Raw genomic sequence first — 21,171 nt, forward strand, 5'->3', positions numbered from 1 at the left:
ACGGAAAACCTATATTAAATAAGTCTTTGATCACGTTAGTGCAACAAAATCATTAAAATGTGTAACTAAATTTTAAAATTTAAATGCCATGCAATTACTGTGCATATAGAGTATCATATTCAAACGACTTCAAGGAAATGTATTTATGATTAAACATTATTCCAGTGGAATTTATTTACGAACGAACAAATTCTTTTGCTTTAATATCGATTCTTTAGTAGCATATTTGGCAGATCAGTCTGCTGTCAAAGAGCAGTGACTGACAGCGACAACCTACCATGATCGTGGAAATTATTAACTGCTGTCCACACTCTAACTTGATTGGACGCTGTATTTAGGGGCGTACTGACCGTGTCACATCCTGCTCCCTCATTGGCTTAGGAGTCTGTCACTGAGTGGAGACCGAGTCCCCTTGTCTGTGGTAGTCTGAGCGGCGAAAGTAATGAAAGATGGAAGGCGCCGATGTTAAATTATTGAAGAGATTTATGGAGTAGCGAAGTGATAGTCGCTCACTCGTCTTGTCTGCACGGTAAAGGACAGTGATACCAGGAAACTGACAGATAGCATGCCAGTAAGTAAACAGTAACTTCCTCAGTTTACTTGGTGTCGCGCCTTAGTCGAGCTAGCTAACTAGCTAATCTGGAAGCCACCGTAGTGACAGCTCGAAGTCATTCAGCAAGCCGAGATAGAGAGTGTATGACGGCGGAGGATTAATTTACAGTCTCTGGCTGATACGAGTTAAGAATTGCTTAGAATTGAATGGCTCGGGGAGCTAATGGTTTTTCGACTTAGCCACAAGTGCGTTGAGACACAATTTTCCGTTGTGAAAACACAAGCTGCGCTACCAGTAGTCAGTGTGGCAAACTAGCTGGTTAGCAGTGCTTCTGGACAGGTAGAATTTCTAGTCAGACCAGATAACGTGAAATAAAACAAGTAACACGGGGCGGTTTTCTAATATGATCCGGCAACGACCATTTTGCTACTGTAGCAGAAAGTCGCATCTGTCAGTGAGACAGACTTTGTACCTGACTTCATCCTGTTTAGTTAACAGCTGTGTGTGTGTGTGTGTGTGTGTGTGTGTGTGTGTGTGTGTGTGTGTGTGTGTATGTATGTGTATGTGTACTTGAAAGATTCCTCAGCGTGTGTTTACATGACAAGGACAAAGAAGGCACTACAGACTGGTATGGTGGATATTGCGTTGTTAGGATTTTTCTAATAGCTGTCATGTGATGCAGCGTTTCTCCACACCACACAGCCAGTTCTGGGGTTTCCTGTGTAAGGGGGACTAGTGTGAAGCTTTGCCACAAACCCTCACAGCTACATGCTGGCAGAACTGTTTTACACTCTGTGTCCTTCACAATAAAAGGCTTCTGGTGTTTTGTCAGTTGTTGTTTAAATAAGACTCTATTTGTGACTTGATTCATAAGTTGTTCCTCGTGTCTCATACTATATATGTGTGCTTTTGTCTTTGACATTAGAGAGAGACTTTGCCCTTAGCGATAGATGGTGTTGTTGGGAGGATGGTGTGCCCTGTTGTAGTGGCGTCATTAGCGTGTGTGTGTGTGTGTGTGTGTGCATAGATGCAAAGAAAGAAAGCACAGGCTAGTTAATGTGTGGCCTCTTAATGCTTTTTGACAATAAAGCACAGCAGGTCACGGAGCAAGAAGATCGTGCGGGCTCTACTGTCATGTGGCGTCAGAGATTGTCACCCATGCCTGTAGGGTCATGAAATATCTCGACAATTTGAGCAATGAAAACTGCTGCAATCTTTGCTCATTTATGTCTGTGTGGATTCTCAGTCATCTAGCTCATTGTAATCCTAAGATCTTTAGTAGAAGGCAACTGAATTTCTCTTTTTGGTTCTTCAAAATTTAAGAAACTTCTTGGTTGAGTGGTGAAACATCCCCACGAACCAAAAAGAGAAGTGAAGATGTCTTCTGCTGACTTACAGATTTACCCCCTTTCTTTTACTTCTGCACCAAATTCTGCATACACAAGCATATAATAGCTGAAGTTGATTATTCTCAGTAGAAGAATAAAGAAAAAAATTAAGCTAATTATATTCACTGAAAATGTTATTTGAATGTGAATTTATGGAGCTTAGTATTAATAGATTATGAGTGAGTTCTATAACTGTGACAGGATAAGCCGACACAAATAGAGGAGGGGGGAAAAGGAAGAGGATAGAGTGTTAAAATTGAAAAATCCATTATGTTAATCATGGTCTCCTCAGGCTCAGTTGCTGCAGGAAGATAGGGAACTGAAGGGGTAAGAGGAGGAACGAAGATACATCACTGGCTTAAAGGCAACAGAGAAGAGAGTGTAGGCTGCTATAAGAGGATTCCTTCTTGTCAGATCTCTCCGTCTCCTGTGGCAGCAAAAACCACACACAAACCACAGACTCTGTTGTCATGTCTACTTATCTACAAGCAGTTCTCTTCTATATATGTGTGTGTGTCTATGTGCAAATGACAAATTAAAATGAAGCAAATCCCCCCCCCCCCCCCCCCCCTTGCTATATGCAACCTGCTCTTGAAAAAGACCTTAGGGGGAGAATAAGGTGGGAGGGGATGATGCAACAGGGATAACCACAGGCCTAGATGGTCCAAACAAAGAAGATGGCAACAGACAGCATGAAATAGAAGTAATATAAACTGAAGAGAGATGTCATAACAAAATCCGGAAGTTCTAGGAATGTGCAAACAGCTCTTAGCAGGGCTGCTGAACAGGAGGTAAGGTTAAGCTGTGAGCTGTGGGCATGCTCAAGGCTCTGCCCTTCATGGCCCCAATTATATAACCTCTCCTTCACCTTTACTTGGACACCTCAGAACTCCTCAGAATACATCCTTAACAGCTTTTGCTTCCATCCATGTTAAAACAAGCTTGTAGTCACCAATCCAGCTTGACCTGGTTTGAAGACTTTGGGTGGAGGCATATTGCTGCAATTCCTGGTCCTCATATTAGATAGCAGAGTTAAACAGTTATTAGCAGTTAGGGTGTGTCTGTACAACAGCTTGGTTGGTTTAGCTTATTTTTATACTTGGCTCATTGTAAGTTTAGTTCGTTGAAGGTTTGACAATGTTAAATAGCATTGTCATTATCTCACTAACCAGTGGTTGTGTCGCTGCACCTTGTACCACAGGAAAAAGCAGCTGGGGCAGCTCTGTTGCTCTCAAAACCACCCACTCTGTCATTCTCTCTGGTTTCTTTCTTGCCTCCATTCAAGCCCTCATTCTCATTGGCCCACTCACTTCCTCAAAAAAAGGAAGATTCTAAAGTATGTGTGTAATAGGAAATGAGGTAATCAGCAGGGAGGGATGTGTATGCCTGTGGGTGTCCCCTTAACTCATTCTCACTTGGACTTGCTTCACTGCCCTCTGTGCCGGCTTCCCCGAGACAGGTATGCTCTCACTTCACTACTGAGCACTGGTGGACTGCGGTTTTGATGTGGTCTCTGTGTTAGACTAGATGAAGGCATTCGTAGCAGACAGTGTGTCTGTCTCAGGTGTTTTTCAGGGACTCTGTTGGGACATGCAAGCACACAACAAGGATTAGGAATGCAAACTGAAAGGAGACCTGTTTGTGCTGGAAGAAGTCTGTGGAAGGAGGAGTCAAAAATAAGCTCATTTAGATTGGCAGCCCAGTGCGTGTGTGGGTGTTGGTGTGTTGTTGTGTGTGAGTTTAGGACAGTGGCGTCGGTGTAAATTCAGAGCGAATGAGCTGTCAACTTTTGCTAGCTCACAGGAACAGGTTTTGCCAAACCAGACATTGAATAAACACACACGCACAGACACACACGCTTGTGCAATGCATGACACATTTTCTGTCACTCCTCGGCAAGCAGCTGGCTCCGTCAGAGCTTTGCATTGGTTGACGAACTCCGTAAGCTAACTTCTAAACATGCTGATCATTCTTTGTGTTTGTCTAGGACGCATGGAGGTGTGTGTGTCAGTAATCTTTGCCTATCTCGTGTCTTTCTCGGAGGCTGGGAGGTTGCCAGGAGCTGCCCAGATTGAAACCTAATGAACTCTCTGCTGTTATTACCTGTTCTCTCTCACTCCTCTTAAGTTATCCACGTCTTGGGTTGTCATACAGTTCTTTTATTCCCACTCTCTCTGTACATCCATTTAGCTATCTCTTTATTCATTTAGTCATTGATCTCTTCTCTATTCATCATCCTGCACTGCTTATCTGCTTCCATTTACCATCCATCTTTCTATTCACCACTTCATTGATTTGCTGCTTTTGCTTGTAAAGCTGGCTCAGCCACTTATCCTGAACACTGGTTTCTTCACGTGTGTGTGCTGGTGAGCACTGGTTGAACCCCCAACTGTATAGCAGTATGCAGTTTAAGGAGAAAACTCAAGTGAGCTCCCTCTGGCTTTTATTGATTTCTATCCAGATCTGTGAGCCTTTAATGACAGTGAGATGGTTAACAAGTTAGCCAGGCCAACATGGAAGGCAAACGTAATAACATAATTGCCCTCGATTGTACAATGTACTCCCAGGGCAATTAGTTTTCTATTTTCCTCCACCAGATGATTGTGCCTTCCTGCAGTGTGTCTTTCTAGCCTGGAAGTCTTTGAGACAGGGTAGGATGTGCTGTTTGTACTGCCGTCTCTTGTGGTTTAAAACGGTTTCATATTTAATATTAATTATTTGCGTTGGTGTGTAGCCCCAAAGATATATTTCTAGTCTGAGAAAAGGTCTGTTGGTCTGTAGATATGGCTAACATCTCAGTATTAAAGGTAGCCAATTTTTCTTACTGATTCATCAGTCTGAGTTGTTATTTTTTTAAGAGGAAATAAAGTAAAATATCTCTGATTCCAACAATGTGAATATTTTCTGTTTTTTTTCCTCCTCAAGGACATTAAAATGAATATATTTGGATTGTTGACCAAACAAGTCATTTCATAATGCCATTTTGGGCTTTTCCTGACATTTCATAAACCAGACAATGACTAAGGTAATTGATAAAATAATTGACAGATTAATCAGCGATGAAAATGTTCCTGAGTTGCAGCCGTCGTTTGGACTAATTGCTGAACCAGAACAATTTTCTGCCTTTTTATAAGCCAAACAATGACTGAGAAAAATAATCTGCAGATTCAAGGGGTTCTAAGTTCTTTTCACATTCAGTGTCACTCACCAAAAATTGTGTGTCTTTGAGGTCTAACGTGTTTAATGTATTCCTGTCTTATTTTCAGTAGGTTCAAAATGGAATCTTTGTGTTTTTTTGTTGTTTTTTTGTGAAAATAACTTCATAATCGAATGCATGCTGCAAGCAATAGGTATGCATCATGTTGTTTGTTTTTGTGCTACCTTTGGGTGGCACTTTGGAAAAACTTTTTCAACATCCAGCTAATTTTGCCCTTTACTTTTTCCCCTCTGTTTCCACATACTTGTTCTCTGTATCTGTCTTGTATCTATATGTGTATCTAACTCTGTGTTGCAGCAGTTTCCTCCTGCTGCCGGGTTAGGAGGCAAATATATCACGTAGGTAGGCGGCATAGCAGGCTGCTTCTGATTTTAGTCTTCCAGTGTCTTTTCCTGCATGCTGATGATACCGATGACATGCCCCAGACACTTGCGTTGACAGTGTTGATGGGTTAAAAGTGTAGGAGGAGAATTTGTCCTCTTACAAGACTGACTCATCTGCACTCTAATCACAGCCTTTATTTTGTTACTCAAGTTAGCCTGCCATTAAAAGGCATATGCTCGTATGAGATGTTGCTGTCCTCCTCGTCTTCACCGGCGTGAAATAGCAGAACAACAGGCTGCCTTAAAGGACTAATTTCTCTAAATGGAGGCTATTCTGCTTTATAATCCTTACCCATTTCATGAGTCACTGGCTCCCCTCCCCCCTTGTCATTCCTGTCATTGGTACGGTCCATAAATAGACACCTGGCTGCCGTGGTGCAACCAAGCACCAGAATAATACCAAAAAAAAGGCATTTGGATGCATGAAAGATACATCAGGAGGCAGGGAGGATGAGGAAGTACAAATGATGTGTGGGAGGATGAGCAGAGGAGCAAGGGGGGGACAGGGAAAGGAGGAGACAAAAATGAACCGTAAACTATTTTGTAACACACCCATATATGCATGTCGGGAGATTTTTTTGATAATAAATTACAGGCATATTATCTATGGAATCTGGCGTCTGGTGTATTTTCTTTCGCAGACATCCTCCTTCGTGAACTGAAAGGTTCATGCTTGTTAATAGGAGACTGTGTGTGAGTGTGCCTGTCATGCACTAAATGAAATGTTGCAAGTGGACGGGTCTTAAAAGATGGAATTATGCCATCTTCAGCCCAAATCGGAACACATGTCTCTGCATGACGAGTGTGAACATAGAAGGACTGCTTCCTCCCACTATGTTTTTTTTTCTCAGCCTCTTTGACCAGACATACCAAATATGGACTTTGTTTCTGCATTCAACAGCCAATTTAGCCTTGTGCTTGAAGTTTCAGAGCAGACACGACACATGCACAACATACCATTCAGTGAAAACGGATAATTCATCAGTGGGAGAGAGACGATGTCCTCCTCCTCTTCAGCAGAAAGCACAGGTCTCAGGTCAGCCATTGGTGCCTATGGTGATGGCGTATATTTAGTTAACGGGTCTCCAGTCTGTGGACATTCGCATCTACATGCTTGTTTTGTCAGAGTCTGACCCAAAAGATATTTGGTTTACAAAACGAAGCAGGAGAAAAGCAGAAAATCTCTAGTTCAGTCTGAAACATGGAGGACACTGTTATTTATGATTTATGAGGATTAATCCCAATGATTTTGGCGAGTCCATAATTTCCCCAGCACCATAATGGGGATGACATTTGTGGTGTTTTTTCTTTTGTGTGAGACGTGTCTCAATAAGTACTGAATGTATTGCCATGCTAATTGGCACAGATATGTGTCCCTCTGAGGATGAATTTTAATAACTTTGGTAATTCCCAGCCTTCTCCTCTAGTGTCATCATCAGATCAAGGTTTTAATTTGTGTAATACGTTGGTTTATGAATGCCTGCAAAGCAAATTACATTCTTTTTCGTCCTAATCTGGGCTTTTAGTGTCAGTTTGCAAATGTTAGTTTGATAACATGCTACAATAAGATCTCTTAGCATCCAGCTGAAAGCACCACTGTGCCTCACAGAGCTTCTAGCCTGGATGTAGATTTTTGTATCTGTTTTTGAGTCTCAGTCGTGTAATTTTTTAAAACTGTCAACTGAGTGCAAATTGATTAATTGACTAATCATTTCAAGCTGCAGGGAAGAGCAATCTGTAGATGATGCAATGGGTGACTGAGCATTAATTATTTGTATTCACATTAATCAACATTAACAACAATAGATAGCTACCATCAGCTTCACTTAACTTGAGCAAGCTAGAATTCAGAGGTAAAGTATTATTTCATGTTGCAATCACTGGGTAGTTATGGCAGCATTATGTTTTAGCATTACAAAACAAAATTGAGTTTTGAAGCTCCAAAAACATCTTGCTTCATATTACATAGATATATATGTGCAGAGATAGACTTGTACGGCACATGTACTATGTCTTTTAAGTTTAATATAAGTAAAATCTGGTGAGCAAACAGACTGAACAGATGTTAAACTCAGAATAAATACTGTTCTGCGTCCTCATTACACCCACAGTGTAGTTGATATTTTGAAATGTGGTTAAAAATACCTTTTGAGTTTTTCTGATATTTTTCTGTCTTGCTGTTGCACTTTCTCTTCCATTTTCCAATTTCTTCTGATGTGAGTGCAGCACTGATGTGTCAGATAGAAACCCTCAAACGCTTCATTACAGCAGAGAGAGAAATAAAATGATACTGAAAATCAAACGGTGAGTTTTAATACAAAGAACGCTACGTGCATTCAAGTTGAGTGCATTGAATAAGAAAGAGAGAAGTTAACATGCAGGCAGTGTAAGTGTTATGTTGTGATTGATAGCTAGAGGTATTAAAGATAACAAATGGGGATGAAGGCAGAGATGGAGGGACCAGGAACAGAGGATTCATTTTGTCATGAAAATGTTAACAAAAGCAGGAAAGAGCCTCTTTTTGTCTGTCCTTCTCTGTTTATAGAGATCCAAGCTGCCGAGTTTGTTCAGCGAGCATCTGCATTCAACTGTGCCACTTTTTTTTTTTTTGTTTTTTTCTCGTCAGTGCTTCAGCAGTGAAGCCAGCCAGGTTTCTGTGTGTGGGTGATTTTTTTTTTATTTATTTTTTTTGATTTGCAAGCTTAAGTTGAGAGGGTACTTTCTGCAGAGGTGTGTGTCTGGAGAGGAATGAGAGCAAACAGGAGGAGAGTGAGAGGGAAGGAGAGACTCACGCTTTTTTGGACTATTGAATTGAAGCCCGGAGCGTGTACGTTTACCACGACCATGGCACTATTTACCGTTTGTAATAGAATATTTATATCAGGAGGACACCAAATAATAGTAGCCTGGCAAACACGGAAAGAGCTTCGTTCACGCTCTGATTACTTGTACGTGTGTGTGTGTGTGTGTCTTTGTGTGTATGCTTGAATGCACTACCCAGTATATTTGCTGTGTGTCAGTTTCGCAGACTGTGTATTTATAAAGTTTTTTTTCTCTCCTTTAGGTAGAGGTGACTCCACTGCAGATGAGGGAACATGTTGGCTATGGACCAAGGAGTGGTGGAGGAATGGCTGTCAGAATTTAAGGTACTGCTTTAATCTTTGTGCCTCTATGTGAAAAAACAATATTAAAAAGCATGCACCCATGATCTGTATGCAGTGTTCTGTGCTGCTACTTAATATCAACAGAATTTATTTCATACACGTAAACAAACACACTACCTAAAGTGCTTCGTTCCGAGAAAATTGCACGCTCTTACTCAGATATGAGCAGTCACTGATGCGTGACTGGTACCAAAGCTCCAGCTTAGTCAGGAATAATAATAAAGGAGCGGATGAGATTTTTTTGTGTGAATGTATGAGGACCAATCTGCTGTCCCCTCTCAGTGAAACTGACCTCCAAATACGATCAGATCAATGTCACCAACAAATACTTTCAACATAATCACTGTCTGTCTCTGTAAGCTTTAAATGCCATCAAACTATCCATTTTGGAACATTTCACCTTCAGTTACAGCACCATAACTGAATGTATTGCTGTTATTTGTACTTTGCTAGATCAATTCCGTCTCTTTTACCCATTCGTGTATCCTGGACTTAATTGGAATCAGTGGTCAAGTTTGAGCAGATCAAATTTTGACTGCATCAACAAGTGTTTGAAAATCAGGCCATCACTTCTCAAGTTCTCATGCTACGTGTTTATTTTTAGAGAATCACTCAGACTTAAGTCTGTAGTGCATCAAACTAACTGTGTTTGTATGTTTCAGACCCTTCCTGACAGTGCTATATCCACCTATGCCGCCTCACTAAAAGACAAAGGTGCCCTGGTCCCTGCACTCTACAAAGTCATTCGAGAGAACTACAGTGATGTATGTACACATATAAACCTTTCTATTTATTTAAACATTAGATTGTGAATACCTGACCACACAATCCTCTACCAGCACTTTTGACCGTTTTCTCATGTTTTTGATCCCACCATTTACTGTGATTGTTTAATTTTTACACATACTACCCTCCCACCCTATACATCCTCTAGCCACTTTATTAGGCACACGTGAAGTATAATACAACAGTTCTACAGCAAATTCTATGTTTTTAAAGCTTCTACACTTTAAGCTTTTGTTCATGTTGTCGAAAAAGGTGATAATTCTGCTTTTTTTTGAGCCGGTGGTGTACAGGACTGCTTTGCATTTTAATTTGTTCATTAACAAGCATAAATTATGGGGAAAAAATTAAAATGCAGAAGCTTTGAAAAGTCTAATTAATGGTAGAGCTGTTTCATTAGGTTACATTAGATTTCACAAGTGTAACTAATAAAATGGCTGGTGAGTGCAGATGCAAATGTAAAATTCATTACAGGTGCTCTGGCAGTTGCTGTCTGTCCATTTATGTTTTTGACTAACTGTGTGCCTGTGCTTTTGGATTTCTGTCCTCCCCAGTTGCTGGAGCCAGTGTGTCACCAGTTGTTTGAGTTTTATCGGAGCGGTGAGCCCCAGCTGCAGCGTTTCACGCTACAGTTCCTGCCAGAGCTCCTGTGGAGCCTCCTGTCTGTCAGCGCAGCCAGAGACCCTCACACCTCCGGCTGCATCGAGGCCCTGCTGCTGGGCATTTATAACCTGGTAGGGGAGGAGATGAAGGCGGTGGTGACAATTTGTATGGTTTTCAGTACTAGATTTGTAGCTCAAAGGTGGCCGTTTTTGTGCATTATCACTAGAGGAGTGGTGCTCGTGTTGATAACAATAAAATGCTTCCGCTGCAGTAAGTGCAAAAATAAGGAAAAACACTGGAAAGTCTTTGATCCTTACCAAGTGGGCATAATCATTCAGTTCCCAAAGCAGGGGACTTAACTACTCAACTATTTCTGGGATCTGCGTCATGAGTTTTGAAAGATTACTTTCTGCCTTGTTTATGCAGCTATGCATGGAGAGTGAGAGAAAATATGGGTTACAAAGTAGAAGAACTGAAACAAAGGGACCTTGCATGTATACAATATGGATGGATTGCACCTTGTTAATGCCCGTAAGCGCATTTGCCTCCCACAGAGAGGTGCCAGCACTAGTAAATATTAAAGTGTTAGTCTGTTTTCATCCATTTTGGCTCTGCATGGTCTATCTATCAGCTAAGTGCAGAGTCTCCCAACTTCCTTTCTGAATACCAGAATAGGTCATCTGTCACTCAACATACTGCCTGGTTCCCATTAATCGGTTTGACATTAACATGCACACAAGGGACGCCAATACCCTGGGGTTTGTGTGTGTCTGTGTTTGCACAATATACACACTGATAAACACACGCCAACAGACTGAGTGGGGAATTGAGACCCTGAGGTCCCCACACAAACCCACTCATAGCAGATGAGTGTGCTTGAAGAGATCAGAACACATCAGAGGTTTAGGGCACATGCAGAAATAAAGCCTGTTTTTTGGGTGGTTTTTTTTCGCCCACAGAGAAAAAAACTTTGTTTTCCTGTCTTTCTCTTTCACAGGAAATAGTTGATAAAGATGGACAAAGTAAAGTATTATCTTTCACTGTCCCTTCCCTTTCCAAACCCTCAGTGTACCATGAGGTGAGTACATCCACACACAAAGTTACACAAAACCTTAACTTGCATTTGCAGAAATTTGATTAAATATGTTTCGTCCTGCCGCCTGTAGCCCTCAGCTATTGGCTCCATGGCCCTTACGGAAGGAGCTCTAGCCAATCACGGGCTGAGCAGGGTTGTGTACAGCGGGCCACATCTCCAGAGAGAAACCTTTACGGCACAGAACAGGTAGGAGACTTGATCAGTGTTCAAGTCTACTGGGCAGGTGGGGATTGTGCTCTTTATTAAATGGACTTTCCTGTTAGCATGATACCAGGCTGGCTAATAACAAACAAACAACAACAACCTAAATAGAAACACATGAAAGAGGATAACAGTTTGCCAAAGAAGTACATGAAGGGTTATTAATTTATTAATCAATGCATACTTTAGATTTGAACTGTGCTTCATATATTATAGAGATTAGCTGTTATTTAACTATTATATCAGATGACCTGGATTCATGAAAACCTGTGTGGTGATGATGAGTTTCACTGCCGCCGCGGCCAATTATTTTATGCATGATGTACTAGCTTCAGTGCTGGCCCGTGGCAGTAGTCTTTGATTTGTCGCATTTGAAGTTGTTATTTTGTTGTCAGTGTTTGCTAAATTAATATAGCTGCAACAAAGCTCTGGAGGCAGTGGTGGCCTGAGTTGAATGTCCTCTGCCTTTTTCAGTACTGTTAAAGACTACATAAAGAGTTTTAATGTGACAAAGCAAGGCTGGCTGCTTTCTAAGATCATGCAGAGACTTTGATCTTAATCTTTTCAATGTAGCAGCAGCTGTTGAAAAATAATTGTTGTGTTTGCCTTCGAAGTACTTCAAATTTTCTTTAGAAATTCTTCAATCTGTTATTTTGTAGTATTTGTAACTACATTAAAGGTGGAAGCAAAAAAGGTGAATATCTGCATTAATGTGTTTCAGATATTGCTATCTTTTTATGTAAGGTAGTCAGACATAATGTGCTATTTTAAGGGTTTGTTTGTGTTATTGAGGTTTGAGGTGCTGACCTTCCTGCTGTTGTGCTACAATGCTGCTCTCAGCTACATGACCTCCACCTCCCTGCAATCTCTCTGCCAGCTCAGCTCCAGGTAAAACACACCAACCATCAACCTTTTTTAACATGCTGTAGCCTTTGTGCGGCATTTTACTGGAGTACTTTATGCAGCCACACCCATGCACTAATTTCATACTTTATGATGCGGATGCCGCTGTTGTCAGACTTCATGTTTTAATGGAGGTTGTTCCCATACACACACATACATACTGGTTTGCAAGCACTTGCTCATCTGATCCTCTTATCGACTTTACTGCCAGAGAGAGCCAAGATACCGCTATTCGGCGAAGAGCTGCAATGTACACACATCCCAGCTCAGTGGCTCTGGCAGTCTGCCGACTGTAGCTGAGCAGATGTGCTAAAGAGAAGTCATCAGCTTTGATTTCCTCTTGACAGTTTGCTATTTGTCATCTGCATGCAAAAAATGTGATGCAGTAGCTCCTTTGGTTTCAAATTGACAGGTGTTAACTCATTTTTAGTTGACTCCTTGGCAACTAGTATTATAGCTGTTTGGAAATGATGAACTAGTTTTAAGTTAAATGTAATCTTGAGATTTATGTAAGCTACTAATAAATTATTACATGGTATGTACTTTGTTGTGGTGTGTGGTTGTGTGTGTGTTTATTTGATTGATATTGATGTTCATACAAGCTCACGACAAGGAAGTATATTGCCTTAATGGAGCTGCAACCAGTTGGTTAAGTGAAGTGGTTTCCCTGCTTCCCTGTTTCACTAATACAATCTTCTCTATTGCGTTTGTATTGTTTTATCTTCAGGGTATGTATATGCGGTTACCCACGGCAACAGATGCGTCGCTACAAAGGTATTAGCACACGACTGACGGTCACGTCAGAGTTCCTGGTTCAACTCATCACTGGGATCCACTACGCCTTGTAAGTGTACACATTAGCCTGCACACACAGACAGAAAGACTCACCACAGCCCCACTGTTAAATTTCAGATTAAATTTCTTAGAGCCTGTGTCCTGTACTACGTCCTTGTGACCTGATATTTGATTACACTGTTTTGAACTTGACGCTTTCATTTGAGTGCAAACCGCTTTACATACATTACGAATGATTCAACATCTTTATTCAGTTTCATTTCATGTGAGTGAATAATTTCTATATGCATTTTATTTATTTGAATATGTTCATCCTGATAATCAAACTCCTGATGTACGTGTATTTTTGCCAATCTGCAGATGTAACGGTGAAGTTGAATTGGGATCCAAAGCACTGGATGACGTTCTGTATCGAGCTCAGCTGGAATTGTTCCCTGAAGCTCTGCTGGTGAGTACAATAATATGTTCATTTGCTACTGTCACATCTCCCTCACTGTACATTTTGTGCTTTTGGACCTGTGGCATGTGTGAGAGAAAGAGCATGTGATTAAGATGCACATGATGACCTCTGGTTTCGATTCATGCACAGCACAGTATGCTGCATTGTGTTGGTCTCCGTGTGTGTCAGAGACTGCAAGCAGAGTGTAATCCCACTAGATTATTTACATGCTTTCCACTCTGCTCCGCTAAGCTGTAATCCTTGAGGCCCAGGGAGTAGAGGATTGAGCCTAAGCTTTCAGCATTACGACACAAGTCAAGGTGTGTGCCTCCAAAACAATCAAGACACACAGCATTTAAATTTATATCAAAAGGAATGATGTTAACATTTACAAAGCCTCACGGACACATACTATAAATGCACACATCGATACTGTTGAAGGCTAAAAATACCAGTTTGTTACAGTGCGATTTTTGCCTATTTCCATGTTGCAAGTGGAATACACCAGGTGGCTGCTAGCTTAGCATAACTTTGTGATGTGATCCTCATGAGACCAGTGTGCTGCAACCTCACAGACAAAAGACGTGTTGTGCTGTGATTATGACACCATCTACCTGATGTTGCGTACTCAGCTGTTACATGATCATTAGCACAAGTGCCGCTTGAGAATTTCCAGCAAGAGCAAAAGTTATTACATCAAGACCCGTGAAAATGTGTTTTATGGAGTGAAATACAAATCCTATTTGTTTTTCTTACACCCCTAGTTTGTGTAACTCCATCAGTTACTGCTGTGCTTTTAGATTTATCCCTGGACACAAGTCTCATAAAAAAAAATCTAGTCATTTAATGTTTGCTGGGCCAGTGCCTTCACCTCAATGTTTTTGTTGTGATCTGTCTATCTGTGTCTGTCTTTAGCTTGGGTGATGAGATGGAGCAGCTTTTTTATGTAGTTGCAGAATCTATTTAGTACTGATGTTTCGACTAATGTAGGTGCCTAACAGGCAGAACAGAAATTGCACTGAAAATGTTTAGAGCTTTACAAGATAGTTGAAAGTCAGTACTGTTGTACTGACAGTTCATACTTAGTTACTAGCATGGAAATTTACTCAAATCAAACTCCTTTCAGTTCCCTCTACTGTTGTTGATGTATCCCAAAAAACTCATGTCTATGTATCAAAGTTACATATTTCCATTCCATTTTCCAAAGTTACATTTTTTTCCCATTAAAATAATCCCTGCTTCCCTCAAATTAATTAAATGTACCTCCACTCTGCAGCTTTTTGTAGAATGTGCAAATCTACGTAATCCCTGCCTCACCTATGACTTGAACAATAACATGACTACATATTTGACCTGGCATTTGATTCTGTAGAATGATACAGAAGGCCTAACCTGAAAGCTGATTGGATTTGTTCCCTAGATTTGTTGCATGTGTAAGTCAGGAAGTCTGAATCCGTGTTTTTGAGAGTTCACAGAGTTGGTGGAAAACCTCAGCCATGATGTTAACCGCTTTTTTTGCTCTTGATCTTGATAGGAGCTGATATACGTCTGCGTACGGGAATTGTATTTGAAATTGCAACTAGACTTAGTGACCTGGTGAATATACTGGCTCAATATAGATTCAGGTTTAAATTTCATTTGGTTTAACTGCATTCAGATAGAATCTGCTCAGAGACCCATCAGTGTCCATATGTGCATCGAGTCTGTGTTTGCAGAAATTGTCAGAACTACATGCACCATTTAAATTTTCTTTCTGAGTACATTGTCTCAGCACTGAAAGATAATACAAATTATTTTTCCACACAATTCAGAGTTAGCAGTAATTGTTGTGGTATTTACACGTTGATGAGAAGCAGCATAACACAGACAGAAAGTATGGACCACGTGTGGAAGGCATGAGGACAGAAGAAGCATGACTGTCCCCAGGTTGCAAAGTTGGGCTGAGCCATTCAAGTTCCTCAGCGCTTTGCAGTCCTTCTAGCATCCTCTGAAGCGTGTGTTCTTCTTCTCTTCAGGTGGGTAATGCCATCAAGTCATCGCTGCACAGCGCAGCACTGAAGAGCAACAACAAGGAGGGTGCACGGAGTATACAGGTGGAGATAACGCCCACCTCCTCGAGGATCTCCCGCAACGCTGTCACCTCCTTGTCTATCAGGGGACACCGCTGGAAGAGACACGGTGAGATGCATACACCGGAAAAAAGCAATCTGAGATGTAGTCGCAAAGCTGTTGGAGATCAACTCGCTGAAACAAGAGAGGAATTTTCACACACTTTATAGTTTTTCTGTAAACATTTTGTTATCACATTTATATATTTTTAAAAAAGTAGAACTGTTTGGCTGATGAGCAAATGCACGCCAAAGGAGAGAGCACAAGGTTTAGAAGGCTTCACTGCTGATTCATCCATTTCACTGTCTGACACTTACTGTGTTCATTATAAGTGTTGTCATCCTTCAGTCCCAAAGCTCGTAGACTGTCCGTCTTCAGCTTGTAGCTAGTATCGTCTACCTCCATTTTAGAATCTGCTCATCGAAAACTATGACTTCCTTTTTGATTCGTTACTTTTTTTTGTTGGTGGCAACACAGACACAGAAGAAACATTCAGACTGAGACCAGTCAGCCAGGCAGAGAGATTCAACATGTTATTTTCCTAATTTGATAGTAAAAGAGAATGTAAGCAATGTTTTTGGAAAATGGTGCCAATTATTTTAAGTTTATCTCAACTCTGTGTCAGAGATTTTAATTAATCTTTGAATGAACACAGAATAAATGAATTTGCCTTTTCTTCCATGCTCTTCAGTATAAATAATGTTTGCGGTTTAGAATTACCAGAGAGCTGCTATCTTTGCCGAGAGTACAGATAATTCTGGAAAATTACAGCTTTCAGCTAGTTTAATAAGTGGGTTTCTTCACATCCAGCCCAACACCCGTTTTTCATGTCATGGATCCTGCTCTTTTGAGCCCTGATCCCCGCCTCTCATCTATGCACAAAGCTTTTGTTATGAGCAGATGATGGAGAAAAATTTGATCAAATATTAATTCAGGTGTAGGGGTGAGTGGTGATCAAGAAAGAACAGCGATCCTATTCAAATACTGTGTCTGTATTCATCTCCATATGACATGTACTTTGACCGTGTGTTATGTTCTGATCACTATGATTTTTTTTCTTTTTATTTTTCTGCCATTGCATTGATTATCTTTATGTGTCTTGTGTTTCTGTGGTTGTGCGTGCCTGTGCACATGGGTGTCTTTTTTTTGTTTTTCGTGCATGTGTGCATGAAATGTGTCTGACCATTTGTGTGTTTGCATGTGTGTGTGTGTGTGTTTATGTATACATGTCTACATATTGTCCACTACCCCTATGGCCCCCCCTCACCAGAGTCCCAGGAGGTAAGTGTAGACAGTGAGGCTGCGCTGGGGGGCGTGGCCATCCCCGAGATCAGTGTGACAGGTGTGAGCGGCGAACGAATGCCCAATGGAGACTCCCTGCGGCCGCGCGTTGACGGCCGTGCCCTGCCTGACGGCGACATGTTGGGTGCCGCCTGTGAGGTCAGCATGGACCCCCGAGGCCATGACTCCGGCACACGGGGTCAGGAGGTCAGGAGGCAGAAGTCTGTGAGGCGAATGGTGGAGAATGAGGGTTCTGGGTCGGCCTCCACAGGGAGGAGCCAGTACTAAGGGCCTGCCCCTCCTTCCCCCGGCCCCACTCCCGGGGTAACCTAGGTAACCGTGTGTGGGGGCGTGGTCTGAAAAGCTGCATGCGGACTTCCCCCTCTTTTACCTTTTGCACTGGGCTCCACCACCCTCTTTTGGCTTAATCGCACCATTCCTCTCATCTCTATCCACCATCATTCATTCATTTAGTCTCTCCTTTGTCGCTAAAGCTTCCTCACGGAGATCTCCTGCTGAAATTCGTTAAGATCAAATTAATTATTAAAGATCTCACTGAATAACAGATCAATAACCTGATAAAAAAAATGCCTAACGAAGAAATGTGCTTAAGTGAATCCTGTTAAATATAATGTGAAGTGTTTATGCTGAGTGAAATGAAGTGGATCATGTTAAATGCAGAACATCATCTAAACTAGAAAAATAAATGCATGTATGAATGTGGTTTAATGACATTTAACAACAAATATATCACACACTTATGCTAGGTCTATTATGTTTAGTAAAAATCACACTTAAGCCGATAGTCACCGATGACAAAGTCCTGATGACCGTGAATTGTATACCCCAGATATCTCTGTTAGCAAGTCCAGGAGACTGTTCTCTGAAATTGTTGTTATGGAGTCTAGCTGCTGTGTTTTTACCTGAGGGATCAGTACACTTTTTGGTCTTTTACTTCTCACTCTGGTACGCCTCGACACATTAGTCCTGGGTTGCACCTGGAGACAGATGACTTCCTTCTGACTGGTAGCTAGGAGCTGAAGACAGATAAGCAGGTCTTGATTTTTATCTTTGATGCAAAAGATGCTCAGATTGTTAAATTTAGACTGATGCCTCCAGTCCTGTTTTGAACAAGCTAAATGTGACCGTAAATGACTTTAATAGGAACTGCCTATCTGTCTGTTCATCAGCTGTTTACTGGTGTTCTGTTACAGTGATAGCATCAGATCAGAAATGTCTACTTGTGAACATACATGTGGTTTGCCACTCACACAGGTGTGTATGCATGAAAGCAGGACAGGTGTTTGTGTGTGTTCCTTTTGAATTAGTGAGGCGAAATGTGCATTTAGGGTGTACTTATTTCTGCCTTTGTTTGCTTTCCTCTACTTTCCCTGTGTGATCTTTCCAAGGCTTATGCTCTTAGATGCTGTCCTCTCCTGCCTTTGGGACAACATGCACTCGTGTGCCTTTAAATTACTGACTGTTGTCTCACAGTGCTGCTGATTTTCCTAACATGTGTGCTGGACCGGAACTTACCATGTCTTCTGTCAGGTGGCGAGACATCCCTGTTAGCTGTTACAGTGTGAGGGCGCCACCTGCTGGACAACAATAAAACTCCTCTGTCATCCAGTCATTGGTCCATGCAAAACATTTAATACAAAATATATTCTTCATAAACCGTTTAATCCTAATAAAAGTTTGATGGGATTGGATTAGACTGTATGACAGATGAGACAGATATTTTTAGCTCCTGATTGTCGTGAAAGTGTTTGTTTCTCTGCCTCTGTCTGTCTGTCTCTCAGACGCAGTGGATCTGGGTTCCCCGGATGAGCTGATGGATATTTCAGAACTGGACGAAGGGGTTTGGCCGGGTGGGGTGGGGCCTGACATGACCCCACCCACCATCACTATCAGCAACAGCGTCACGACGTTGAACCTGGGGGCCAAGGCCATGAAGAAGTGTCGGCTTGGCGGGCGCACCAGCAAGGACAAGGACAAGGAGGCGGGCCCTCTAACAACGGGTCGCGCCGCCAGCGAGAACACAGAGCTGTCGGTCAAGCGACTAACGCTCACTTCCAGCCAATCAGTGCCCAAGGCAGGAGCTCTCACCAGCCTGACGCGCACTGCCAGCGCTGTCTTCTCCCGCTCCTTTGAGCAGGTGGCCAGCGGCAACGCCCCTCCTGCCAGCAACCACACCGCCTCTGAAGCTGGCCGCTATTCCTGCAGCCTGCAGGAGGAAGGGTTGGGATACCTGAGTCCCACGCCAAACCACACACAGCGCTCCCCCAGCATTAGCGTGCATCTCGGCTCTGATCTTTGAACCCTTTGTGACTCTTGACTGTATGAACCTTCATCTCCGATCCTGTGACCCTGTACCTGTGACCTGGAACTCCAAGCCATGCCAACTTCATGGGCCACAGACACATGAAGAAACACTCCCGCTGTTTCTCCCATCACTCCATTTTGGGTGTCTTTGATTCTCTGTGCTGTAGACTGACCTGCTGTCCTGCTTCATTCAGACATCCAACGCAGTCAGCTGCCTCTGCCCCTCTCCTCCAACAGAGAGTCCTCTCAGCCTGATGGAGGCAGCGTGTCAGAGACACCACTTCCAGTTTCACTGATTTTAATGGTGCGCTGGGGCAGTGAAGCAGGAAAAAAAAACTGTGCTCCCTCGCACAGCAACTGTTTGTAAATGGGTGCACTTACAAATGATAACTAAAAGACTGTGGAAAAGTATTTTGAGAAAAGTTTAATCAGCATCTGTTGCCCTGCATGGCTTTTCCATACGTCCATTCTTACCTTGCCCAGGTTTGTTGGAGGGCAGGTGTTGAGTATGTGTGAGCATGCTTGTGTGTGTGTGTGTGTGTGTGTGCGCGTGTGTAATGTATGTGTGTTTGTACAACTGTTTTTAGAAAAAGGCTGCTGATTGATATAATGAACAAGGTATGATTCTTTTAGTTGAAACAAGTGTTTCTACTACTTTTTTAAAATAACGGATCCCTTCCCATAGCAATACAAATCTATACTGTTCAGTGTTTTTTAACTTTTGGGCTGATTACACAAATGTCCACACCTGTCATGTGTGCTTCTTTAAAGAAAGTCCTCATTCTTCCTGACAAAAAGAAAAAAAAAAAAAACACTAAATAATCAAGCAGTAGGATAAGAATCAGGTCTTTGTTTACAATCACACAGTATTCTGATCATGATGGAGAAGCAATATTCGTGTCCTTCCCCCTCACTCCTCGAGCACCTTCCTGAATTGCTGTGTATTAGATGGCAAACAAAAGGAAAATTCAACTTCTGACAAATGACAAAGATGATTTAGGTTTGTGGGGACGATGCCTGCATACGATTTGTTTAGGTATTGAATTTTTGCACATGAAAGAGCAAATGAGTTGTGTTTTCAACTTTGGTATTTTCATATGAACAAGAGAAGTTTGACTCTCAAATGTGGTATTTTCCTGTGAGAGAAATACGCTTTGTTGCTCTGTAATGATTCTTTTCTGACTCTTGTGCGTTGCCACCTATCCGACAGTTTAAAACCTACAAAAACCTGCAGTTCACTTACTTGCACCGATTAAAGAATTTGAAACCTCTGAGTAGAGTTGTGCTAGTTTAAACAAAACTTAATCGAATATATTCCTGTTCTACAGTAGGAGCACATTTGGGGCAACAAGGCATCTTTCCTACCTTCAGATCCACCCACCATTCCAGCTGTTTGTTGTACTTTAGTGATGTGTTTCCTGCTTGTTCACCGCATCGTCGTGTCACAAGACACGGTGATCTTCTCTTGTACCAAGAAAGGAATAAAACTCCAACCATCTGCTACATTTGATGTCCTAAATCAAGCATTCACGCTGCCCCACCCGCAAGCGAACTTGTATTCTGTTGTCTGTGTACTAGAGCTGTTGAGTGTCCGTAGCTTGGTGGGACATTAACAATCATGTTGGGTTTACAGAATGTGAATGGGTAAACTATTGTTGTACATCATACTGTTGTACTAAAGTTGATTATATTGGCCTTTCTATGTCTGAAAATTACTCACCACTCAAACTTCTGGGAATAAAGTGTTTCTATATTTCACTTCTTTTCTCAGTGATCTTTCTTTCTCTACTAGAAAGCATAATTGAATATTACATGAAGACTTTCACCTGCAACTGAATACAATATTTATAATTTAAGTTTATTTATTCTTGCCCTGCCATATGCTCTGTACAATGTTACAGTTGTCTAATTGCTGTGTACGTACACTACCA

The 21,171-nt window shown here is 41.8% G+C and overlaps 1 protein-coding gene across 3 annotated transcripts; it reads left to right on the forward strand.

Annotated features, from left to right (window-relative positions):
- Positions 1-412: 412 nt before the first annotated feature.
- Positions 413-20,998, forward strand: hycc1 (hyccin PI4KA lipid kinase complex subunit 1). Of its 3 annotated transcripts, XM_023278112.3 has the most exons (12): positions 413-571; positions 8,606-8,687; positions 9,368-9,469; positions 10,043-10,222; positions 11,089-11,169; positions 11,258-11,373; positions 12,181-12,276; positions 13,019-13,135; positions 13,447-13,534; positions 15,541-15,703; positions 16,905-17,248; positions 18,718-18,860. In XM_023278112.3, the coding sequence occupies exons 2-11, from the start codon at positions 8,637-8,639 to the stop codon at positions 17,201-17,203; spliced, it is 1,293 nt and encodes a 430-aa protein (XP_023133880.1). In that variant the 5' UTR covers positions 413-571; positions 8,606-8,636; the 3' UTR covers positions 17,204-17,248; positions 18,718-18,860. The 3 variants fall into 3 exon arrangements, with proteins under 3 accessions (XP_023133880.1, XP_023133879.1, XP_035807716.1); XM_023278111.3 differs by lacking the exon at positions 16,905-17,248 and having other exon boundaries at positions 18,718-20,998; XM_035951823.2 differs by lacking the exons at positions 413-571; positions 16,905-17,248 and adding an exon at positions 3,360-3,400 and having other exon boundaries at positions 18,718-20,998.
- Positions 20,999-21,171: the final 173 nt, after the last annotated feature.

The sequence above is a fragment of the Amphiprion ocellaris genome, chromosome 15, assembly GCF_022539595.1.
Source record: "Amphiprion ocellaris isolate individual 3 ecotype Okinawa chromosome 15, ASM2253959v1, whole genome shotgun sequence".
NCBI classification, from domain to species: domain Eukaryota; kingdom Metazoa; phylum Chordata; class Actinopteri; family Pomacentridae; genus Amphiprion; species Amphiprion ocellaris.

What these genes read in the sequence shown, in the direction of transcription:
- hycc1 (XM_023278111.3), top strand. Translation starts at nt 8,637, where the DNA reads ATGTTGGCTATGGACCAAGGAGTGGTGGAGGAATGGCTGTCAGAATTT. An exon ending in ACCTTTACGGCACAGAACAG is followed by an intron (nt 11,374 to 12,180) that starts GTAGGAGACTTG and finishes TGTGTTATTGAG; the next exon opens with GTTTGAGGTGCTGACCTTCC. An exon ending in ACTGGGATCCACTACGCCTT is followed by an intron (nt 13,136 to 13,446) that starts GTAAGTGTACAC and finishes GCCAATCTGCAG; the next exon opens with ATGTAACGGTGAAGTTGAAT.